The sequence below is a fragment of the Argiope bruennichi genome, chromosome 5, assembly GCF_947563725.1.
Source record: "Argiope bruennichi chromosome 5, qqArgBrue1.1, whole genome shotgun sequence".
Taxonomy (NCBI): domain Eukaryota; kingdom Metazoa; phylum Arthropoda; class Arachnida; order Araneae; family Araneidae; genus Argiope; species Argiope bruennichi.
The window spans coordinates 75194918-75220317 of record NC_079155.1 but is presented as its reverse complement, the minus strand read 5'-3'; the positions used below and the strand labels follow the sequence as shown (position 1 = coordinate 75220317).

Genomic DNA, 25400 nt, shown 5'->3' with positions numbered 1-25400 from the left:
CGAACTATACCTATATTCTAAAAGGCTTAAGGAATATATTTTAATGAAATGGAACAAAAACAAATATGAATATAGAAATTACATTTATTATTTTTTAATTCAATATTTGTCATAGAATATTTTCAAAACTGGTAAGATGAAAGTTAATTTTACAGCATTTCTAAAATGCTAAAAAGATTCACTAGAAAATTAAAAGTATCTTCTTTTTTCATATTTTCCTTTGTTATGTCTTCATTTGTAAAGAAAATATCTTTTCCTATCAAGATAAAGTATGAGAAAAGGCTACAACCTATCATAATCAATAACGAAAGTGAAAAAGGTTTCCAAGAAATGACTTTGTAGAAGATTTCTTCTATAAAAGAAAAAGATACAGAAACAGAAAAATGAGAATTCAAATGCAAAAGCAGTTTATGCATTAGAGATTTCTTAAATAAAAGTGGCTTTACACTCAGCCAGTTATAAGACGGCCAGTAAGACAACGCATGCGCAGAACGTGAATGGTTTATGTTTGCCACGATTTCATAAGATAGATTCTGGCTTTCTATGCTTGGCTATAAACTGCTGTTTTAGCGTCACTGAAAATTTTTTTCTCACTGCGTATTGTATTAAAATGATAGATATTTACACATAGAAACATGGTAAAAAAAAAAAAAAAAAAAAAAAAAGACCACATACCAAAATTTGGAAAACTATAGGGAAAAAAAATGGCAAATAAAAGAAAGAGAGAAAACACACACACACAACCTCGCATCAGAAAGGAGCAAAAAATATCGGAATTGATTAATTACGATTAGTGATCAATTTTTTCACGCAAAAACCCCCGCCAAATTCTACAAAAGCATGCGCAGTAAGAAAAAAATATAATACAGTGGCATGTTGTTGTCCTGTCGGGAGAAGTACTTTCCATTGGCCGAACGGCATTTTTCAGCTTTTTTACGCATGCACTGCCTTCTGGCCATCTTATAATTGGCAGTGTGTAAACCTATCATAAATAACATAACTCAAGTTAAATTAACTCATTAATTTTCCAAAATAAAGATCGGGAAAATTAATGAAAAATGACTTAATTTATATTTTACTTTTCAAACACAAGACACTTTGTAACTGTTCAATTTGAGATAGTGATGTAAAATTCACGTTAAATCATGAAATGCATGTTTGTACATGTTATCGAACATTCACGAATTTTTTTGATGCTCTGTGATGACACACTTTTTCCACACAAGCTTAAAAAACATTTTGCTGAAGAAGCCATTAAGGACAAATTGCATAAAATATTTAAATAAAATTGTTATTCGTCATTAATCATGGCGAAACAGCTGGTCGCCAAAGGCGACTAGTATTCAGTAAAGTTGTTTACAATTATCAGCGTTCAGTTCCAAACTCTATTGGATGAATAATTTGCACTTTTTTTCCTCCCTTTCCAGTTGTGCTTTTCCCAATCCAGTTACGAGCTTTTGTGTTTTCAATTTCTTTGATATAATTGCAGAAACATGAACTAACAAAAAAAAAAAAAAAAAATCCCTATTCCTTTCTCACCATTTAAACTGGGTAGAATGTAAAATATGGTGAACATTCAGTTTAATGGACTATTTGGGACTTCCAAATCGTACCTCCAAAATCGTGAATTCTGATATAGAAAATATTACAAATAAGATACAAAGCTTGCATTTCTGCTATAAAATATTAATCCTCCAGCCGCTTATCCCGCGATTCCCGGTTTGGAAATCAGTCCATTTTTCTACTGCATCCCGCGTTTTTCGCAGTTTATAGTGTTTATTTTTGCGATTACAGATTTTTATTACGTTATTATTATCGTGTAGCATATAGTATCCATTTTGTTTGAAAAATATTTGAACTTATTTGCAAACAACACAACTAAATAATAATTTTTAAAAATTGCGCAGTCAGAGGATTAATGTAAAATATGTAATTTGCATTCCATATTTATTCTAAAAAATTTTCCAACGATTATGTTTTTTTCGAATTATAAAACTACGTAAGGCAAAGAGAAGTGATTCTATGCAATGGACAATTCCGCACATAGCTTTTTCCAGTAGTAAAAAGCGAGGAAAAATGTTTTTGGATCAACTACGTATGTGTAATATGTTGGAAGATACATAATGGAAGGTATATATATTAGATGAAGACTTCACCGTTAATTTTTTTTAATTAGAATATTATCGGATATTGAAAGAAATTGAAACTTTTCTTACAGGTTCAGTCTTCTATCTTTTAAGGTAAAACTCTTTTTCAAAGCAATAAAACAACTTGCATCTGCAAATATTGTCAGAGCTGGCATTTTTCATAAAATAAACGATTTTTGAGTCAATTTATCCATTTTTAATCGAAATAAGACTTGAGTGAGTCAATTCCACGTAACATGGAAATTGGTGAGCAGTATAATTCCCTACAAAAAATGCTTTATCTAACGGGTATTTTGCAAGTTTTATAAATGCCTCGAAATTATACTATATATTTAGAAACTGACAATCATGAACCCTGTCATTGATTTAAAGAAGAAAGTAGAAAACTACTTTAAAACATTTTTAAGTAATTTTAAGTAAAAAGAAATTACAATTTAGAAGAAACCAAATAACAGCGATGTAAAAGCATGAGAAAATATTAAGGTAAATAAAGATAAAACGTTTCTGCCCCTTAATATCTAGAGAAACTAAATAACGTCATGAAAATTTATGCTTTCAATGCTGCCGGAATTTAAACTTTGAAAACTAATAATGAGTTCAGTTTCTGTATTTGAACTCATAAAGATTGTTGTGGATTAAAAAGCTATGTGAATCTTAACATTGTTATTTTAAATTTGTTTCGTTTTAAGTATCTTAATTACATTATATTAGTAAAATATGCGAATTCCAGATCGACTCCAATTTATATTTACATTTATGGAAAATTTTATTTTTACATTTAATAATTTTATTTTCATATTTACATTTATGCATGAAAAATAATGCTTTTACTTGTAACTCATAATATTTCAGATCAAAACTGCCGGAATTCAGAGACAGTAAACTGGTTGCGCAAAAAAGAATTTCTCTCAGTTTGCATTTAATGGTTGCACTAAAAGAATATTAAAAATGATCAGTGAAAAATCACTACTAAATTTACTATTACAAAACTACCTTAGAAGAGCAGAGTTACACGCTCTCCCCTATATAGTTTAAAATTTATTTTGCAATTAGATATTTATTATAATTTAATTCAAATGTGTAATATAGACTTTTAAATCTTATTTTTATTCTGTGTTAATATTTTAATTATTATTATGTGTAAACATTGACGCATTCCGCACATCTTTTAATATAATCGTAGAAAATAATAAATGATATAGTCAATTCATTTTTTTTTTTTTTTGCACAATTTCTATTATAAACAAATTTAAATATTGTGTCACTATTTTTAAATCGGTATTTTGCAAATTTTCATTATTTAAAATTGAAAATATAAACTCGATTAATGATTTAAATGAAAATGAAAAACTATATACACTGCGTAAAAACAATAGGACAGTAATTTTCTGTAAATTTTCTTTTATATTTTTATCCTGGCTAATAGATTCTTATGTAGGTTTTATTTAACAATGTTTTCTTTGTTTTCATGTAAAAATGAAATAGCTACCACTATTTATAGTTAAAAAGACGAGAATATATGATTTACAGTGTGTAAAAAAAGTAGAACATTTACTACATTTTTTTTATTTGGTGGAATGTGCGCGAGTAGAAGAGTAAATATAAACTTTTTTAAACTGTTTTTTCCCAGGAAAACGTGTTTTATTAAAAATTTCACTGATGATTTAATTTCAGAATGCCTAGAGGTATATATAACCTTAAATGATTATCAAAAGGGTCAAGTTGTTGCAAACAAAAATGAAGGTAAAGGTAGAGAGATATACTGCACGTCAGCCCCAATACAGCTTCTAACTTTATTAAAACTCCTAAATGGAATAAGAAAGAAGATTGGTAGGTCTAAAAAGTCAACGTAACGTGATGACAGAAAACTTGCTCATTTGCTTAAAAAGCAATTTGTTGCAAAAGCTCGAAATCAAGCAGGACTTATTCATAATAGCAAACAGTATACAACTACATCCAAATGCCCAAAAGATTCGTTTTCAAAACACGGGGCATCCTCCAAAGTGGAAACAAACACATATTAATAATCGTTTATCTTGGGCTAAGGAATGCATGTCGTGAACCACAGAATGGACTTCGATATTTTCAGATAAAAAAAAAGTACAATTTAGATGGTTCAGACGGTTATCAATATTACTGAAATTGTCTGAAGCATACAGAACAATACTATTCAATTATGAAAACGGGAAGAGGAAGTTTGATGGTCTGGTTAGCAGTTGACTATGGTGGAAGAAAGAGTTTGGTCTTTCTCAATGGTAGGCAGAAACATACAGACTACATTCATGTTCCGAATTCCGAGCTTTTTCCTTATGGCTCCGAATTAGGAGAATAGTGGATGTTTGAACAAGATGGAGCCTCAATCCACACCGCCAATGGAGTTTGAAATTTGTTCGCTGCAAATAATGGGCAGGTTTTACTATGGCCAGCTAATAGCTCCGATCTGAATATAGTAGAAAATATCTGGGTAAGGCTTGTTCGTAGAGTACCAAAAAACCATTTTTGCTGTCATTAATACTTTATTTTTGAACATCATGGTAATTATACTAATATTTTTTCGGTGAATGATCTAAAAAGTAATACTTTTAAAAATAATTGCAGTAAAAATAAAAAATTCTTATCTTTTAAAAAAAATCTAGTGTTCTTCTACTTTTTTACACTGTGTACTCAAATATAGCATGTAGAAAAAAAAGAATTAATTTAGTCCGGCAGCTTTCATTTTTATTTTGAAAGCGAAATGCTGATTATCAAACTGAGCTGTATTGCACTATAGATGTAATTAAAGAATTCTGCATTTCATTCATTTCTTTTATATATTATATTTCAATAAAAATATACCAGCAGAAATGGTCTTTCCAAAACTGTCTTGCATTCTCTTTAATAAAAGATGTTACCTTCTCATCCCGCATAAAATTGGCGACTTTGGGTAAGGCCACGAATACCTTGCATGGCATTGTAGAACAATAGTCACAAAATATTAATCTTTGGCGTAAATGTAGCATTTTTATTGAATCAGTCTTAAAATTCTTGACGATTTTTTTAGTAATTAATCCCTAGAATGCGGTTAATAGTACTCGAAAATCGAAATTGAGTTTTCAACAGATTGAAATTCAAATTTGACACAAACAGCAAAAGTAATCACATACCAAATTTGATACATTTAATTCAACGTGTTTTTGAGTTATCGCAGCGTTTACATGCCTGTGAAAGTACAGACCAACAGGAAGTCAACCTTTTGACGTATTTGGTTCCAAATTTGATGGATATTTACACTTTAGTGGCCCGCAAATCTGTGTATCGAGTTTTATTCATTTAGCTCTCTTCTTTTTGTAGCTATGTTAAGTTATATTCGGACAACCGGACAATGAGACTTCCTCTAAATAGATTTCGCTCAAAATTTGAAAGAAATCTACAAATTTGGTGTAAAGACCTTTTATTAAATTTCGTACATCTAGTTTAAAGGGAATTATCTTTGTCACAGACAAACATAAAGCCCAAAATGTGTTATGCTTTTTTTTAAATTTTTTATTTTTATTTAAGAAGGTTTAAAATGTGAAGATTCGTCAAAGCCTCTAGTTCGTGTTTCTTTTTTTTTTGTTTTTGACGATTACAATACTTTCTCTACACTCCGTCTACCAGAAAGTAATGTGTGTGTGTGTGTGAAGTTTTGTGAAAAGACGAGGAAGTCTTTCTGCCACAATATATTAGAATTATTGAAACCGATGAGTAGGATTTATAGAATATGATTGAAGTCAATAAATATTCCTGTTAGCTCGGAAATATTATCCAAATATTATTCTGAGCAACCCGGAAATGCCTGAATATTATCTACAGCCATTAAGTAATCATAAAAATGCTGCTTTGTTAAAAAATAAACTAGAATCGCGCATTGCACTAAATTTCGACAGAGAATAATTAAAAATCTCACCGAATCTGTTACGATAAAATTCGATTCGCAGAAGGAACATATGTGTCTCTCCTGGCCTTTTTCGAAATATGCAGTGCCAGCAGTCGACCTTTTCTGGCGTTTCGACATCATATTCTTTGATGAGCACCGCCAAGCCCAATTCTCTCTCTCTAGATAAACGATCCACTGATAGCAACAGAATGTCTTTACCTATAAGAGAAAATTAAGCCTCTAAGAAAAGTTTTTTCTATATAAATCTGAATTAGTGATTTCTAAAGGTATTGCGGCTTTCAAGAAACCTGCTACGGTGAGCAAATATTAGCAGGATAAGTGATTGATAAATAATAGCTTATATGTGTTCGACGGGCATAATGTGATTTTTTTTTCAGTTTCCAGGTGTAACTAATGGGTTAGGAAAAGTAAATGCATGGAATACTGTATCATTTTCACGGCCATTCTTGATATTTGTTTTTCCTTCTTTTTTTTACATTATATCATGAAAAGAAAATTTTACAAATTCAAAAAGATTACCAACTACAAATGAACTACTTAATTATTATTAAATGAGGTTAGGTACCTAAATACACAAATATTGTTTAATGTGGGCGTAGGTATAACATAATTCCGTATTTTTACCAGCAGATTATTATTGATATCAACAACAAAAGCTGATCTCAAAGCTCTACAGATGTCAATTTAAATTCTTCAATAACAAATGATTTATTTTTCATCTCGGATTTTATTGAATTTTTTTTTTATTTTAAAAGGGAATATAGTTACAAATGATAGTAATATGATATTAGTCACAGCATAATCAGTGGCATAGAAACGAGGTGGGGCAAAGACGGTATAGATGCCCCAGGTGTCAATCTAAGATGGTATCATAAGAACAAAACATTAGTGCGTTTGTGCTGCTTATTAAAAAGAAATATCATGATAAACTGGTAATCACAAGCTGACTACTTCAACCGGCCGGAAGGAACACTGAAAACTTGAATGACCGGACCGCCACAACAGCACATGGCAGGAACTGTGGTTGAGTCCTAAGGACCATCACCGGCCACGGTACAATCTTTCCCTTAGGAAGTATGTCCCGTCATCGATGGAAAGAGCTAGTCCCCCCCCCCCTACCTTTTCGTTTACCCATAAGGGTGGCGAGAACCAAGCAACATACCAGAAATTTCTCATTCACAATTACGAGGTGCCTGCCTCCCCCCAGTTGGATTATGATAGACTGGTAAAAATAATATCTTGGAACGGGTGCATTTATTCTTGCTAAATCACTCACAATTATTGGAAAAGAAAAAAAAAATCAGATTATTCCTCAAGCACTATCTGCCGTCGCTATGCTCCTCAGCATAATTGTTTTGAGATATTATATTATGTAAACAAATTCAGATATTTTTCCAACATCCAAAGATACTCAAAAACTAAACATTTAAAATAATTTTAATAAAATTAGCATGAGTTTGCGTATAGAAAATAAAATATTATGACCCAGAGGCTACTTGTAAGATTACAACCAAGATTGTCGGAAACTAGAAGAGGAATACAGTGTCAATCACATTAAAAAATATCTTCAAAGGTAAAGTGATTATTGCATATGCATTGAGTGACTCTTGTATTTTACCTTTGATTCTGCCAGATGAAGGGTTTACTTTAAAATCATCTATATTTGTAATCATTACTTGAAACACCATGTCCTTTTGGCTTGAATTTCCAACATAAATTTTTATTTTCCTAAAATTTTTTTCATGAATTTTAACTGAAATGGTATTTTCTTGAAAGTTCGACAAACCATTCATTTCGTTTTGAAGCTGCTAATTAATTTTACTAAAATATAGATGTTATAAGTCATCTGCTTATAAATTTCTCAAATCAAATATAAATATTTTCTACTCTTTTCATTTATTCAGAAAGGAAAGAATGAACATACTCTATTGTTGAAACTCCCCGTTAATGTCTCTCTTATAAATATACAACTTTTATAAATATTGACCCACACTTCAAAATAATTGCCAAAAATTTATTGCAAATAACTTTAAGAAATGAGAATGCAAAAGCAATCAAATTAAGCTAAAAATAAATAATAATAATAATAAACCCGGAAAAAAATTATTTCGAATCTCTAGTATGAAACATTACAATTAAAGTTCAAAGTGAAATGCTAAACAAAATACGTTAAAGAAAAATTATCTTTATTTTGTTTGATTTATTAGCTTTTTCAGATACGTGCTCACTACAACTGCTTTATATTTAATAGTCCAATATTATCTGCTTATTATAAATAAAATGGAACAAACGGACGTAATATCTGCAACTAAATGACCATCAACAGCGTGGCGAATTTATTTAAGCAAACGATTTGAAACAAAAAAGACCTTTATCACTGGTAAAGCGCGCTTTAGTAAGAAAATAAGTTATTATAATAAAATCTTTTTTCTTTTAAATTTATTAATACAGAAAAAAAAATGTTCATTGGTTCCGATGCTTAATAACTACTTTTAAAAAATGCACTGATTGAAATCTTTACGGGGAGGGGGGAGGGCACCAGGGGGAGTAGTCTCCCTAAAACTTTCTCGCAACTCTCTAATAAACTTGTCATGCCAGAGAATACTTCGCATGGCATAGGCGTACAATAATTATTTAATATTTTTTGACGTAAATTTAACATTTTTACTGAATCTGTTATCCTTGGCGAGTTTTATGGCAATTAATCCCTGGCATACCGTTAATAGTATTCGAAAATCGAATTTGTGCTTTAGAAACATTTTTTTCAACCGAATGAAACAAAGATTTCACATAAAACTGCACTTATAGTGAAAAAAAAAAAAATCTCATACCAAATTTGATATATTTAAGTCATTGCGTTACGTTATTTTATATGTTTCTGAAAGTACAGACCGTCAGACAATCATCTCGTTATTGGATTTAGTTCAAAATTTGGCAGGAGTCTACACTCAAGATGTTAAATCTGTGTACTGAATCTTATCTATCTATCTCACTTTATTTTGTAATTATCGTGGTAACTAATATTCGAACAGCCGGACAGACGAATTTCTCTCTGGATAAATTTTACTCAAAATTTTATAAAAATCTGCAAATTTGGTGTTAAGGCCATATACCAAATTTCACCATCTAGCTCAAAGCGTTTTTGTGTTATCTTTTTGACAAACGGACATTTTTCAAACTCTGGGTGGACTGACACGTGGAGCTTCGTCAAAATCTTGCTTTCGATTTTTTTTTTTTTTTCACTATTACTATTCTTTCTCTATACTACATATACGAAAAAGTAAAAAAAGGCTATTCTGTAATGTCAAGAAATCAAAATTCTTATAGCACGGCAAGACTTTTCAATGATTGAAGAATAATTTGAATCGCCGTGAATATCGACTTCAATTAAATCTATTATACATAATTTGAGTACGTGGTTTTCTCAACAAAGAATTTTTAAGCTTCTGACTGTGACAGACATTAAAGCTATGTTATTTTAATAGCCTTTTACTTGTTCCATTCACTCTATGTATGAATCATCCTATTTGAATCAGATTCCATGAGATCATAGAACTGATAATTAACATATGATAATCTTTCTTCTAAATTTATTAGTACAGTAATTTCACTTTATCCCTCATAATAATTGGAAGATATTAAGCAGAATCTTCTTTCCTTAGCTTTCCACAGTGAAAGAAGAGCACATATTATTAAATATTAGACGTAAAATTAAAAACGGTTTAAATTTCAGTTCAACAATAAAATCTATTATTGAAAATTATGTAAATAATTATTTTGTCAAAATTTAGAAAAAATTTGCACTACAATTAAATTATCATTAAAAAGCCAATTTTTTAAATTTAGAATGTTTTGAAAATTAGCTTTGTGCAGTAATACCTTCGGGGGTTATCAGGAAAAGCACACAAAATTTCGTTTAATTCTTAATTAAAATTCTAAATATAATTTCAAAAAAAAAAAAAGACTGAAATTACTTTGAAATGCACATTTTCACCTTCGAGACTATGTGTGCTAAAGATGGTAGCTCTAGGTCTAACGGTCTGTCTTGTATAACGTCAATTTACACGCACAGACACATTCATGTTCATAAATAACACAGACATACTTCTGCAAGATTACAGATTTGTTCTTTCAATCTGTAATTTGGCCCAAAAGATACCATTGATTAAATATTTTTTTTAAAACTTCAAGGATATCGTGCTTCTAGGAAATAGGATTAGACTAGTTTGATTTTACAGCACAAATTGTCTTCCTGATCATGCTGCTCTAAAAATATCCTTAGCTTTCTTAAGAATTAGAAGAAAAAATAGAGAACATGGAAATGTAAGTTTTTATTCACTCATAAATAAAAGGAAGTATTATCCATATAATTGGACTGAACATCTTGTTGAAAATAATAAATTCATTCCCTGGTTAAATACAAAGACCGGTTTTTTTTCCTTCTCTCAATTTTCAAATGGACCAGAAATAATTTTCTAAAATAGGTAAGAGAAAAAAAAAAAAAAAAAAAAAAAAAAGACAATAGCGAAAAAAATAATGAATTTATGACCAAAAGTTATGTACAAACATGATTGCTTTTTGGCAAAGTAGTTGTGAAGATTCAGGAATTTGTCCTATCAATGAACCAGGTTTCTGATTTCCTCTTCGATAAACGTTGTAGCCAGTGATGCGCGATGGAGCTTAACATTCTTTTGAAACTCCTCATTAGTCATGGAAGCTTTTGCTTCCTAACTAGTTCTCCAATTCATGGAAGAAATAAAAATCTCTCGGCTTTAAGCCGCGTTCTCTATAAAGGAGGACAAGGATCCAAGTATGTCACAACATATCTTGTTCAAGTGGTTCGGAAGATATTGGAACCCTAAGTGACGAGCTGGCCAACAAGCATATCAGAATTGCGACTTTGGATCAAACATATCTAATTTGGATTCTTTCCTTAAAAAAAAGCTTCCAGTCTAATAAGATGCTTTAAAGGAATGTTGAGATTCATATGTCATCACTGGCGACAATGTTCTTCAAAAGGAAGGATATGAAATCAGGTTCAACAATACAACATTTGTCTGCATCTTTATGCCGATAAACATGTACAAAAGTAAACACACTTGTATAAAACTTAGGGGGATAAATTCATTTTGTTCTTTACTTTCGTGTATGTTTTTTTTTTCTTTCTCATGACCCATTAAGTATGGGGGGGGGATCTAGGCCTCATTTAGTTTCATTTATAGTTTACCTACTCCTAAATCCAGTAAACGTTTTCTTTTTTTTAAATACAATTTTAATAACTTCGGAATATAACATCGACATATTTTTTTTAAAAAAAAGTAAATAAAAGCATTTTTTTTTTATTTTTTGAAAATTTTGGTTTGATTTCACCTAAATACTTTCCTAGGGTGTTATTTTAAAAATAAATGAAAAAGTAAATGAATAAATTATCCTGAACTTTTGTTTTCAAATAATTTATATGTTAAACTTTAAATATTATACAATATCCTTAATTTCTTATCCTTAATGGCTTCAAAACTACCACTCAATGAAATACATTTAATTAAAAAAGAAACAAAAATTGACATATAATAGCTTTTGAAGTAATTCATACTCTCCTCACCACAATATATACATATTTTTTATATTGAAGGTGAATATTTAAGATACTACATAATTAAACAATGAAAACCTAAATGTTTCAAATATTTATAAAGCAAATAACAGCAAGATTAATTTATGCAAGAAAATATTAAGTGCACATGCTATTAAAGTGAAAAACAAAATAAAGTTATAAAATCTTTTATTTCAGACATATATTGTCATACATGTTCATCAGAAACAAATTGGTCGGTGGAAGAGAAAAAAAAAATATATAAAGTTTGTAAAAAAATTAAAAAATGAGGTTTTATAATAAAAAATTTTTTTTCCACAATACAGGAAAAACATCACATTTTTGTAACAAAGACCTAAACAAAACATAATAAATTAACATAAAAATATAATCAAAAAGGACTTTTCACAAATAACGTTATTTCATCCAAAATGAATTGTACATTAATATATTAATTCAAAAAAAAATTAAGTAATATATGAAACAATTTTGCAGAATTGAGCTTCTACAGTTGTATACAATTTTGTTCGTCTGCACTTCAAAATGATCACAGATCACAACGAACTAAAACAGAAGATGCAGCTGAGATAATAAAATCCACCAGGCTATTCTTAAAATGAGTAAATGCAATTTATTTACCTAAAACAGAACTATTTTAAAGCTCATCTTTTAAGTCATCACTGTCACTATCCCCACCAGGAGGAGCTCCACCTGCATATAATTTAGAGATGATTGGTTGAACAACATCTTCCAATTCTTTCTTTTGTCTTTGGAATTCTTCAGCTTCAGCATCTTGATTTTCATCCAGCCATTTAATTTTTTCTTCTATGGCTTCTTCCATTTTTTCTTTTTCTGAAGAGCTGAGTTTCCCACCCAATTTCTCTTTGTCAGCCACCTGATTTTTCAGAGAGTAAGCATATGATTCAAGCTCATTCCGTGCCTCAACCTTTTCCTTGATTTTCTTGTCTTCCTCAGCAAACTGTTCAGCATCCTTGATCATACGTTCAATATCCTCTGGCGTCAGACGGTTGTGATCATTGGTGATAGTGATCTTCTCTTTGATTCCTGTACCCTTGTCCTCAGCCGTGACCTTGAGAATACCATTCACATCGATTTCAAAAGTCACTTCAATTTGTGGCACACCCCTGGGTGCAGGAGGGATGCCATTTAGATCGAATTTTCCAAGGAGATGGTTATCTTTTGTCATTGGTCTCTCACCTTCATAAACCTTAAAAAAAATCACAAAAAGTAAGCATTGATGTTATATAATCTTGTTCCTTATATCTTTACAACAATTAATTTATCACAAATAATTCTTCACTGCTTAAATAAGAAACTGCATATTATTCCAAAGTAAAATACAGATATTTTGTATCATAAACTTATTTCTTAACAATAACATCTGAATTAAGATATTACATTTAAATAAATTCCAGAAGAATAAAAAAATTCAAAATTATTTGTAACATAATACTGTTATTTTATATGTTTAAACCTAATGATTAAAGTCATTACCATTTTTACCATTTTAGGGATTGTCACTTAAAACTGATTATTCATATAATTTATGTTATTTGTATATGTTATAATCACATAAATGACAATTATATAATTAACCATAGAATTATTCAGATTAGGCAAAAAGATACTACCTGAATAGTAACAGTAGGTTGGTTATCTGCAGCAGTAGAAAATATCTGAGACTTCTTGGTTGGAATGACTGAATTTCTTGGAATTAGTTTGGTCATAACTCCACCAACAGTTTCAATACCAAGAGTAAGGGGGTTCACATCCAAAAGTACAAGCTCACCTGAGGAGAAAAAGTTTGTAATTTTTAGACCATCTATAGAAATATATAAATCCCATGTATATAAATTGTGCTTTAAAATAAAAATAATTAATTTTCTTAATTAAAAATTAATGAATACAATGAAAAAAACTGCTTTGAAGTATTTTTAATATAGCCTTTTTTTAATACTTCATGAAACTGACAGATGGATCAAATCAAATAGTGAAATTGGAGCTCTTACCTTTTAATATCATTTTCATTACATATATAATAGCTATTTACTACAGATCATAAATTTCTTTAAAATTAATTCCATAATTATAACAAAGTTATAGCTAAAATATCTTTCAGATATTGTTAAATTATATTTTCAATTAGATAGATTAACATCTAAGTTAATTATAAATGTATCATTTTATAGTAATTTGAAAAGAAAAAAAATATTATACCTGTGTCTTCTTCACCACTAAGAACACCAGCCTGTACAGCAGCACCATAAGCAACAGCTTCATCAGGGTTGATACCTCGTGAGGGTTCCTTACCATTAAAGAATTCCTTGACCAATTGTTGAATTTTTGGAATACGAGTAGAACCACCAACCAGAACAATTTCATCAATATCTTTCTTTTGCAAATCGGCATCTTCTAGGACTTTCTGGACTGGTTTCATTGTAGAGCGGAAAAGATCCTTTAAAGATTAAAAGCAAAGAAAAATGATTTAATTGCTATGAAATAATTGCAAATATACAAAAACTAAAACTTCAATTAATATTCATAGTTTGATGGCCACTATTTTGCTTCAAATATATATTATACATTAATTTAAAATTTCCAACTTTTCACTGTTTACTATCACAGCAAGAATAGGAATTTTAATATTAAAAGGAGTTAAAATATTTAACTGTACGTTTTAAGAATTCCTTTTGGAAACTGAAATCTGTTTTTCATATAAATTAAAAGAATTAACAACTCTAGAATAAAATTTGCAACTAGAAAAATACTCTTTCAATGCAAGAAAAATGTAAACAAAAAATAATGCAACCATAAAAGTTTAATCTTTTTTAATATTATAATAATAAATTTCTCACCATATTCAATTCTTCAAATTTAGCCCTGGTTAATGTTTCACTAAAATCTTCACCTTCAAAGAAAGATTCAATTTCCACCCTGGCCTGATGAGCAGAAGACAATGTACGTTTTGCCTTTTCTACTTCTCGCCTCAGTTTCTGAACAGCTCGGTTATCTTTGCGGATGTCTTTGCCTGTTTTCTTCTTGTATAGCTTCATGAAATATTCCATGACCCGCTGGTCAAAATCTTCACCACCTTTAAATGAAAAAAAACTTGAAAATATGTCCCAAAAAAGTTAATGAAGCAACAAAAAAACCTCAATAACATCTTAAAAATGAATCCATTTTAAGAAGTATTAGAAATACAAAAGTAACTGGAACATCTTAATATAAATAAATTATTCAATAAAAGCTGCATTTTAATGAAATTTATATAAAAATGATTATCAAGTATCTTCTATTTATTCAAAATATTAATGGCTATAAAATTTAAATTCCTAGGTTTACTCAGTTAAAAAATTATTTGTTCTTGAGAGCATAAAACATTAATCCTCACTTTTTCTAAAATATAAATACTCAAGTAAATATGACTATAATTACTCGAATACTGAACAATTTTAATAAAAATTGAGAGAAACCCAGAAGAAAATACTTTCCACTTTTCAAGTCACTAGATAAAATTTATTATAATTTTTGATATAGCTATTTATTTAAATTTTTTAATAATTAAAAATGAGATGACATAATAGAACACAATGTAACCTTAATTGCTTAGAAAATTGGATAATGTAACCTTAATTGCTTAAAGTAGAGTTCTTAATCAGTGGTATACATACTTCATTCATATATGACTGATCATCAAAAATTGAATGTCAATATTCGATACCTTTTGTAAACAGAGAAACACATACAAAGAGCATACTAGTGTTTATGCATATTGATAACGATTACTATAGTAGTATTAAAAGAACTCCAGACATATCTGCATCCATTTGAATGATATGTTATGTTATAAAACTCAGTTTCATAAAACAAGTTAAAAGATTACATTAAAAATTTTTTCTAACTAAATGGCCAAACAATTTCGATCACAAGTTAAATAAAAATTTTTTAATGCTGCTTTCATTTATTAGTAACAAATATTATTATAAAAAAAAGGAAGAAAGTGTAAAATCAAAATTAAATTTAATCAATGACATTATTTTGAATCTGACTCTTAAGCTGATCTAAGTTCTTAATATTATTAATAAAAATCTTTTGCACAAATGAATGATTGAGGTGGTGGGGTACATGAATTGGTGCTAAGAAGTAAAAACAAAAATAAATAAATAAAAGGATAAAGGAGGAAGAAAAAAAAAAATGTGTGTGTGTGTGTGTGTGTGTAATGATATTTTACGACCTATTTCTTAATTTTTAGCTCAATTCAGCACATATTTATTAATTTCATTCTAAAATATTTGGTACCTTTCTGTTAGTTGGGCGCAAATGTCACCAATTGTTAACCAAATGCAAATTTTGCGATTTTTTGCTTGCGCCCGGCTAACGGAAAAGTACCAAATATTCTTTTATTTCCTGATCCCATTCCACTTTTTCTATTTAGTTAATTCAAGATCTAAAATAGCTGAATTGGCTAAAAGCCAACAAGTTTCCACACTCCAAGGGATAAAATATTGCAGACTTAAACAAATTCTAAAAGATCCCGGATTATTCCCTTACCTGTGGTCGACACATGTAAGAAAAAATATTAAAATCTCACAGTATATATTCACAAGGATAAAATTTTCATCAGCTTTTCCTCATTTTGTTTTCTGTCATTCTGTGTTGTGCTCGTTGCTTCTGCTTGTACAAAAAATCATGCCTCCCAGAATGGAAATAAAATGAAGTTAAAAATTCAAAGTGTCTTCTCTGACTTTGGACATGACTCTGCTTCAAAAATTATGCTTACACACACACACACACACACACATAATCTGCAAGAAAATAAAAGAAAAGGCTCAAAAATTACTTACCAAGATGAGTGTCTCCATTTGTAGCAACTACTTCAAATACACCATTATCAATAGTCAGTAGGGAAACATCGAAAGTACCACCACCCAGATCAAATACTAAAACATTCTTCTCGCCCTCTTTCTTATCTAACCCATAGGCAATGGCTGCAGCAGTTGGTTCATTAATAATACGAAGGACATTTAATCCTGCAATGGAACCAGCGTCCTTAGTTGCTTGACGCTGAGCATCATTGAAGTATGCTGGAACAGTTACAACAGCATGGTGGATTTTCTTCCCTAAATATGCTTCAGCTGTTTCTTTCATTTTGGTCAAAACCATAGCAGATATTTCTTCAGGAGCAAATGTCTTTGTACCCTGTGCAGTTTTTACTTGAATGTGTGGTTTGCTATTTTTCTCAATGACCTAAAAGTAAAAAAAATATTTTTAGTAATTTGTAGAAAAATGACAAAAGCATTATAACATATATAATAATAGAAAGATTACATTAAAATTATTACACTGAAAACAATTACAATACCCTGCAAGTTCATATAAAAATAAATGACAGACATAATGGTATCAGACTCACAAATAGAAAAACTGAAGAATAGATAAGGAAAGAATTTTTTCAGAGATACTATAAAAAGGTTCTTAGATTATATAAAGTTAAACTTTTGCAAAATTGCTGGCATTTAAATCCAGCCACATGCAAAATAAATCTAAAAGTTAAAGTTCTAAATTTAATTTGAAAAGTAATAAACTTCTAAAAATTATATGGAAATATTTCACACTAATTACTATTAAAAATTTTCAAATAACATGTGCAGCAAAAGGAAGGAGGATTAAATGGATTAATTGTGATTTATTCTATAATTTGTCATTAAACAAAATATTTCACATTAAAATACTATTTAAGATGGAAAATTCATTAAACCATATAAGAAGACTTTACTGATTACTCTATATAAAGTTATTAAACTAATTTAAGAAAATCTTAATTTACTTTGAAAGGGAAATATTTAACGTCCTTTTGTACAGTTGGCTCATTCCAGTCTCTTCCTATTAGACGTTTTGCATCAAAAATGGTGTTTTCAGGATTTGTTGTCAATTGATTTTTCGCAGCATCTCCAATCAATCTTTCACCTTCTGCAGTGAAAGCAACATAAGAAGGAGTGATTCGGTTACCTTGATCATTGGCTATAATCTCCACTCGACCATTTTTAAAAATTCCAACACTAAAAATATATATACAAATAATGATTCATTTTTTTAAAAAGTACTGTAGTCATTCCAAAGTACTGTAAGCATGCAAGTTGTTTTTCATTGTTAGGTAATTGTATATTAGCTACATGCCAACGTCTAATCTTCAGAGATATTGTGTTCATTGCAATAAATAATAAAGAAAAGTAACCAGCAAAATAAAATAACACCAAATATAGGTTTGTCTACTGGCTAATGAGATGCGATTAAGTCTAGAGTTTGTTAAAAAAAATCGAGTTTAATATGTAAATACTACGTCTGTTCCTCAATAAATAGCAAATTCTTTTCAAGCTATACAAAAAGGAATATTTGTATAGCTTGATGGCTCACTTTTGTTTTCAGGCTGATAAATGGATTTGTTCACAGTGAAAAAAAAATATATATAAAATAGTCAATGAGAGAAATAATAGATTTGTAATAAGCACAGCTAATTTTTGTTCTGTTTTTTGTTATCTATATATCTGATTTTGTAAAAAAGAAGCTAAATATAGTTAGATCAGACAAACTTTGATTTTCACATCAAAATAATACAATGCAATTTTTCTTTTATTGAAGATTAATAAAGTAAATCTTTTGTATATAATTCAACATATTTATAGCCTCAATATCAGACTATAATAGTCTGTATTATGCTCTAAAGAAATCTAAGTTAAGAGAACTTGGTTTTAAGAACATTGTACATTTGAATATATTTTTCTTTACAGTAAATTTAATCAAAATATGAAATGAAAGCAATTAACAATATGTATACTTATAATGAAGCATGTTATCTTCCAATTTAGAAATTAATAATTTTTTAAAAACCCTTAACAATTAAATAAACCAGTAATTTAAAATATGTTTTAGTATCTGTATTCTATTCTATTACTTTGCTTTCTTTATAACCCTGAATTATCAAGCAATACAACTTTTTCGCTAAATTTAAACTTACTGCTTATTAAAAGCACTACAAATTAATTTATCCAATGGTCTGACTTCTAAAATTGAATTAAAATGTTAACAAGCTGAAGGAAATTACTAATATCTAATAATGATTCACATCCCATTTACCATGAATTTCTACTTATAATATTTGAAAGTTAAAAAATCAATGATCTGTGGAAAGAAAATCAAGGAAGCATTAAAAAAAAAAGCTTCTCTTCATTGATTATCAATTCAAAAAACTCCCTTAAATATAGGTTAGAGTACCAGACTGTGACATCAGAAGTAGGAAGAATATTCCTGGAGAATGATTCAAGGAAAGGATGGTATTTAATACTCATTTATTCTGTGTATTGATAGTTTACCTTAACTATTTTTTCCCCAAATCTTAAAAATTTTCCTCAGAAGTTAACTTGTGCTTCATGAAATCAAAAGACAAAAATAAAAAAAAAACAATCTTTAAAATTTAAAAAAAAAATATTAATTAAATGTCATCTTTTCTCTAAAATAGTTATATGTCACTGCTGAATAATAAATTTAATTTCAGCTACACAGTATTCTTTTACTATTTAACAATCTAGAATAGTTATTTATTTAAATGAAGCCTTAAAACTAAATTGCAGAATTAAATCTTCTTTTCACAAAATATCAAATCTGAATGAATTAAAACACTTTATACTTAAGAGGTTTTTGAAATTACTTTATTTAAGAGATTTTTGAATTTTAAATAGAATCAGGTTAGTCACAAAATACATATAAGGATACATCACTCACCATGAATATGTTGTACCTAAATCAATGCCAATAACAGTACCAATGGACTCCTTCTTGGATTCAGAAGCAAAACAACAGGGAAGAATTGCTCCCAAAAGAAAAATTAAACAAATTTGGTGCATTTTCCTAAGAAAATATAAAGGCATATTTACAAGGGTGCACAACAGAAACATTTCAATAGATTCATCATGCGTAACAATTACGCGACGAAGAAAAAACTTATTTAAAGTTATTTGAATATCAATTAATGAACATTACTGATAAACTAAAAGCTATTTTTTTAATGGAACAGGTAATTTTTTTCGAATCGAATACACTTTACTGAGTGAATTTTAGGAAATTAGAAAATACATGATCCACAATTAATTTTTAAAAATTTTATATTGATAAAGTAGTTTAATTATTGGGCTACTATGTAGTGCCGTTTGCTGGTAACAAGTGGAAACTACTTTAATTAAAAACAATAATATGAATTCTTACCTCTTTGAATCAAATGCACGTCACACACCGAAGACAACCGCCAACTCAATCAGAAGGCGAATGTATTGACACGTAAAAAGTTATGGAAAGAAGTCAACGAACGCCTAAATATCGGCAGACGAAACCAAGCGGTATCAGGAAAATCCACGGACACCGATAACACGGATACAGTTAACTACAGAAACCAAAACCGAAAGATAAATAACCGTGGCCACTTGTGATTGGAAGATTATGTAGCCGAAATTTAAACACTTCGCGAAAAGTAAAGTTTCAAATATAGTACTTATTCAATTAATAAAGAAAGTGAAATTTTGAGAAAGTTGTGTTTTTCTATATAAAAAGTATAATTCAATCTAAATATTTTTCGCTTTTTATAACTTAAGCAATCAAGATTACATTTCAACTCGAATAAAATATTTCGTCTTTCGTATTATTGTTGTTTATGAATTTTTTTATAAGTGGCTGTGTTTATCGTGTTGTCTGGTTACTGTCTACTGTTAATATTATTAAGGAGCATTTCATTGAGCAGTTCCGACGTTTTATATTTGAAGAATAATTCAGGCTTCTGTGCCCCCTCAGTTTTATTTTAAAGAATTTTATTTTATTATAAATGCGTTTTTAATAAATCCTGTTTATACTTTTCCGTTCGTTAAACTCAACTAAATGCTAATTTTAAATTTTGCAACATTTATTTTCATTTGCTCTGTTGACTGATATTTCTGCTGTTCACTTTTCCACTTAATGATGTGACATTAAAAAATATTAAAAAATAAATCTTTATTTCTCCAAAATTTTGAATTCATTTATTAAAGATAAATTATAATTAAAAATAATTTGCTATTCCATCCATCGTGTACTCCTTGGTAATTAAAACGTGAGTAAACATCACAATTCAAATATTTTTGTCCATTGAAATGTGCATTTTTTATATAGTATTTTGAATAGTTATAATATATAATTGTAAATATGTAATTAATAAATTTCAATGAAAAATTTTTTAGAATTCTTTTTTTATTTTATACTTTTTTTACTTTACTTTTCGGATTTGTTATTGAAATAGTTCTATGGTAATGTCATCTGCTGATTGTCGTCTTAGTTTTGACTTATTTGTAATTGTTATAATCGAAATATATTTTAATATATACTTTGTACGTATAGATAAAATGGAATGAAATTACTGTTGGTTAAAAACAAAATAACAAAAATGTGCAGATATTAATATATATGTTATAATTTTGAAGGAGAAGTTAGCTTATTTTTTTAAATGTGGTTTTAAACATCTTTAGATAATCATTAATAGTATAACATATATTATCAAATTTAGAGATTTTTGCAGTTAGGCAATGTACATTATAAGGTCCTTTTCATCATGGGACCATGGGAATTCTTTTATTTTCTTATTTTAATAACTTTGTGGAATTTTTAAAAAATTTATTTTTTGATTATTTGTTTAAAAATAAAACAATAAAATTCTTGAAAAATCAAAATTATTAATAGTTTCTTCTAGTCAAATATAAGCATAAAATTGTTATGAAAGACTGTAAATAAAAAATAGATTTAAAATGAATATAATAGAAAAATTTGTTATTTTATAGAAATTATTTTGTGTAAAACAACATCAGTTAAGGAATAATAATTTTCTAATTTTTTTTAATTAATTACATATATTTTAATTTATTTAAAAAGAATTTTAAAAATTAAATGTATCATACATTATAATCCTAATAAACTCATAAATTATGTATTTTTTCAAATTTATTTGTATGTTATCTAAGCTAAAAAAAATTTTTTAACTGACGAATCTGATTAAATCTGCCAAAAATAAATAATTCGACTAAGAATTCTGCAATTAATTAAAAATTTATGGAATTAAGAAATTATAATCATTGATGCTCCAAGTTCCTTGTATTTAAAAAGCTGCAAATGATTTCTTTCTTATGCTATTGGCATAATACACATTTCTGTGTTTCTTTGAGTACTAAAATTGTTCCATACAATTAAAAATTATTGAAAATGGAATTTCATTAAGCAGAAAACTATTTATTTGTATTAATATCTGTTCAAATAAGTGAATTGCTTGTACATACAATGATAATTATGCTAATTTTAAATAATAGTATATTACTTATCATACTACATTAAATAATAGATCATTACATACCTTTCACACCACTATGGACTTGATTTGTTGAAATTGGGTTTTCAATGAAAATATTATATATACAGGGATAATTCATGTATAAGGATTGTGGAATTACATAAGCATTCATCATTTTTTAGTGGAATAAGTTAAACATTACTTTATTTAATTTTGCATATAATATGTAAATACAACTATTTATGTAATTTTAATTTTATTGCATTGAATTTTCAGGAGAAAACTGAGCTGCGGCTGAATTTTTTTCTCCTAATATTCAAAATGTATCTTCATGTAGGTCTGTGTTTTTAGAGAAGAAAATTTTCTGTGATAACTGCATTTTTCCACAGATTTAATGTTCTTCCACTATATAGGCATTGATACAAAGAGCATGGTTTTGTACTGCATTTTTGAAATTCAGAAAGTCTATTGGAAAATGAAATTCCATAAATGTTAGGAATTAAATTGAAATGTTTTTTCATTGCTAAAATATGATTTATAAATTTAAAATCTGATAACAATAAATAATGAAAACGCTTATTACTGTAGTTAGACTTCAGTAATTTTAATTCATTCATATATATATATATATATATATCTTACAAATGATGTTTTGAAAATTTCTACAACAATATTATTCTCTGAGGTCATAACCTTTAGTTTCAAAAACTTTGGCTTAGAATAAAGCTTAAAAGAAAATAAGTTATTAAAAAAATATTAATGATATCATTCTCATTCAAAAATATCTTGGCATACTGTAAAAAGTTATGATAATTTTTTTTTTTTTTTTTCCATCTTGGCAACTTGGATATAACAGCAGAATTTAAATTCTGCTTTTGAACAAAAATTCATGCTTTTGAAAAGGGGGAAAAAAAAATTTAGATGTGCTGTGAATCAGAACAGGTTGCATGCAGTTATGAGAGATTTCAGATCATAAACACCTGCCCGTAGTAACATGAATATTAAGATTTTTAAAAAATCTGTATTTTATTTATAGTTAATTTTTCATTATGCTAATAGATAATATTTTATATGCCAATTTTTGTTATGTATTTACAATTTTTCTTATAAAATGCTTAGAAAATAATTCCTTATTCATATTTTAATCCTATACTATACAGTCATTTAATTTTTAGTTACAATTGTATGCATCAATATAAATATAGTAAGCAGAAAATTATAGAAATTTTCTTCAATTCAATGTTCTTCTTATTCAATATTATTGGTATTTGTCGGTTGTAATGGTAATAAAAAAGAAAAATAAATCGCCAATTTAGCGATTTCAATTGTAAAACTATGTAGCATGTGATTCGCAGATTTAAAATTTTTCATAATAAATAATAATGCACTTGAGTATATTTTTGTAACTTGATGAAATTTTTTCTTGTCTCTTTTTGGTTGCCATTAAACCAACAAATACTACATCATTTATAAAAAGGCAAAAATTTAAATGGTGTGAATGTGCATTACTGCATAACGAAATGTGATAACTGTTACTTCCTTATGATTATATCACACAAACCACAGTTGGTTTTCAAATCTGTAACTTTTTCACTCTAAAAGCTCTTTAAAGTTTGTAACTTTTCTGCCAATATTAAGATAATGTTTTATTACATGACTTTCTTTTTTTTTTTTCAACTTTCATTGTCTCTAGAATTGTAAGTTCTCTTATTAATCTTTGAAAAAAAAAAATTTCAGATAATTCCATAGTCATGACTGAACCTCTATTTAGTGAACACGGCCGAAAATGGAAGAAAAGACCATATCCTCCTGTATTTAATGGTTTAGGATCCGGTGAAGATAAAAACAATGATTACTTGTGGTATTTTTCATCTTTTTACTCCTTTGTATATATTCTTCTTAAAGTTCTGTTAGATTTTAAAGAATTATTATTTTTCAGAAATATGGAATAACACTAAACTTTTTTGAAAATGAATTTTGGATCCAATTTAAATTCTAAATTATTACAGTTTGATAAATTTGGGTGCAATGTACTGAGTATTTCTTACAACTTTTAACTTGATGGAATAATCTTGAGATGATTATATAATTCTATTGGATTGATTGTCAGAATTTTGTAGGGCATGGATTTTTCTTTTTAAAAAAATTAGACTGCCGATAAAAGTAGGTATAATGCTTTTATTTGAGATTTTAATTTTAAAGAATTCTATGTTTATGTTCAAGGATGTATGTACATGAAATGGCACCCAAGTAAATACCAAAATAGTGCCTCCTCCTTCTTCAAACAAATCCTAATATTGTTCCCTCCCCCTCAAAAAAACCTAGATTATGGAGAAGAGTATACAAGTAAAACCTAAATAATTATATAAAAAACATTTTGAATTAATGTCATCTGGAGACTTATCAAAGTATTTTAATTATGCAATCAAATTAATTATAAAAATATCGAATTGTAAAGGCAATTATTATCAATATAAGTATAGTTAAATGTATAAAAGTTTTAAAATATAGGGACTTACAATTCAAAATTAAAGTTATATCTGAATATTTTCGAAGAGCTCCTAAGAGCATCAACCTGAAGTTTCCCAGCAAAATTATTGGGCTTCTGACAAGCAATGAAATGAATACTTGTTTTATAATTTTCTAATGTGTCAAAACTTTCCAATAAATAACAACTCAAATTTATTATTTACACATATTTTAAGTGGTTGAAACATTAATATATTAAAAATCACCTATGCAAATTAGCAAAATTTCATTTAAATAATATAAAACAGCTTTATAAAAAAAAATATGGCCTTATGGTACCTTTTAGTTTAAATAGCCATCCATTTTTAACTCTATCAATTCTGAATTCTCCAAATGCCCATTCTAGGAAACTATGAGTGGGCAGCTGAGACATTTGCCTATCATAGCGAAAATTTTCTTTCTTCATCTGTGAAGTACAATTAATTGAACACCTGTAGTCCATGCTTTGTTTATTAGAGATGCTCAGCCAGATGGATTTGGGTGACAAGGAAGTTTTCTGAAAACTCTGAATAGTTATCTGAGCATACTTTTTCACAATAGAGATAAAATAAGTAGGGTCCATTGCAAATAAGAAAATGATTCTTAAAAAATGAGTTCTTATTGCAGTTTATGAGAGACAGGGTAGGATATCTTCTGTTTCATTCAAAGAGAAATTTGGACATACCAGTATTCTAAGATACCAGAACTCAAATGATCGTAGGAATGAGAAGGTTAATGTTCATTGTGCAACTAATATTGAAAATGTATCTGTCTGATTGTTTATTCATTTCAGGCAAAACTGTTTCACTTAAAATCCCCAAAGTTGATCCTAATATATTTTGGAAGATGACAATGTGC

The 25400-nt window shown here is 28.4% G+C and overlaps 2 protein-coding genes across 2 annotated transcripts in view; one reads left to right on the top strand and one right to left on the bottom strand.

Moving 5' to 3' along the window:
* Positions 1–11900: 11900 nt before the first annotated feature.
* Positions 11901–20083, bottom strand: LOC129968734 (endoplasmic reticulum chaperone BiP-like). The gene is made up of 8 exons (XM_056082927.1): positions 19937–20083; positions 19457–19582; positions 17505–17736; positions 16522–16924; positions 14533–14768; positions 13895–14132; positions 13309–13466; positions 11901–12884 (listed from the first exon to the last, which is right to left on the bottom strand). Exons 2-8 carry the CDS (start codon positions 19576–19578, stop codon positions 12312–12314), a joined length of 1962 nt encoding a protein of 653 aa, XP_055938902.1. The 5' UTR covers positions 19579–19582; positions 19937–20083; the 3' UTR covers positions 11901–12311.
* A 293-nt stretch (positions 20084–20376) lies between these two features.
* The window catches only part of LOC129969114 (E3 ubiquitin-protein ligase COP1-like), a 34535-nt gene continuing 29511 nt past the window's right edge, over positions 20377–25400 (top strand). Inside the window, exons 1-2 of the mRNA XM_056083526.1 lie at positions 20377–20810; positions 23772–23895. Coding sequence (XP_055939501.1) covers positions 23786–23895 — 110 coding nt within the window. The 5' untranslated portion in view covers positions 20377–20810; positions 23772–23785. The remainder of the gene's footprint in view (positions 20811–23771; positions 23896–25400) is intronic.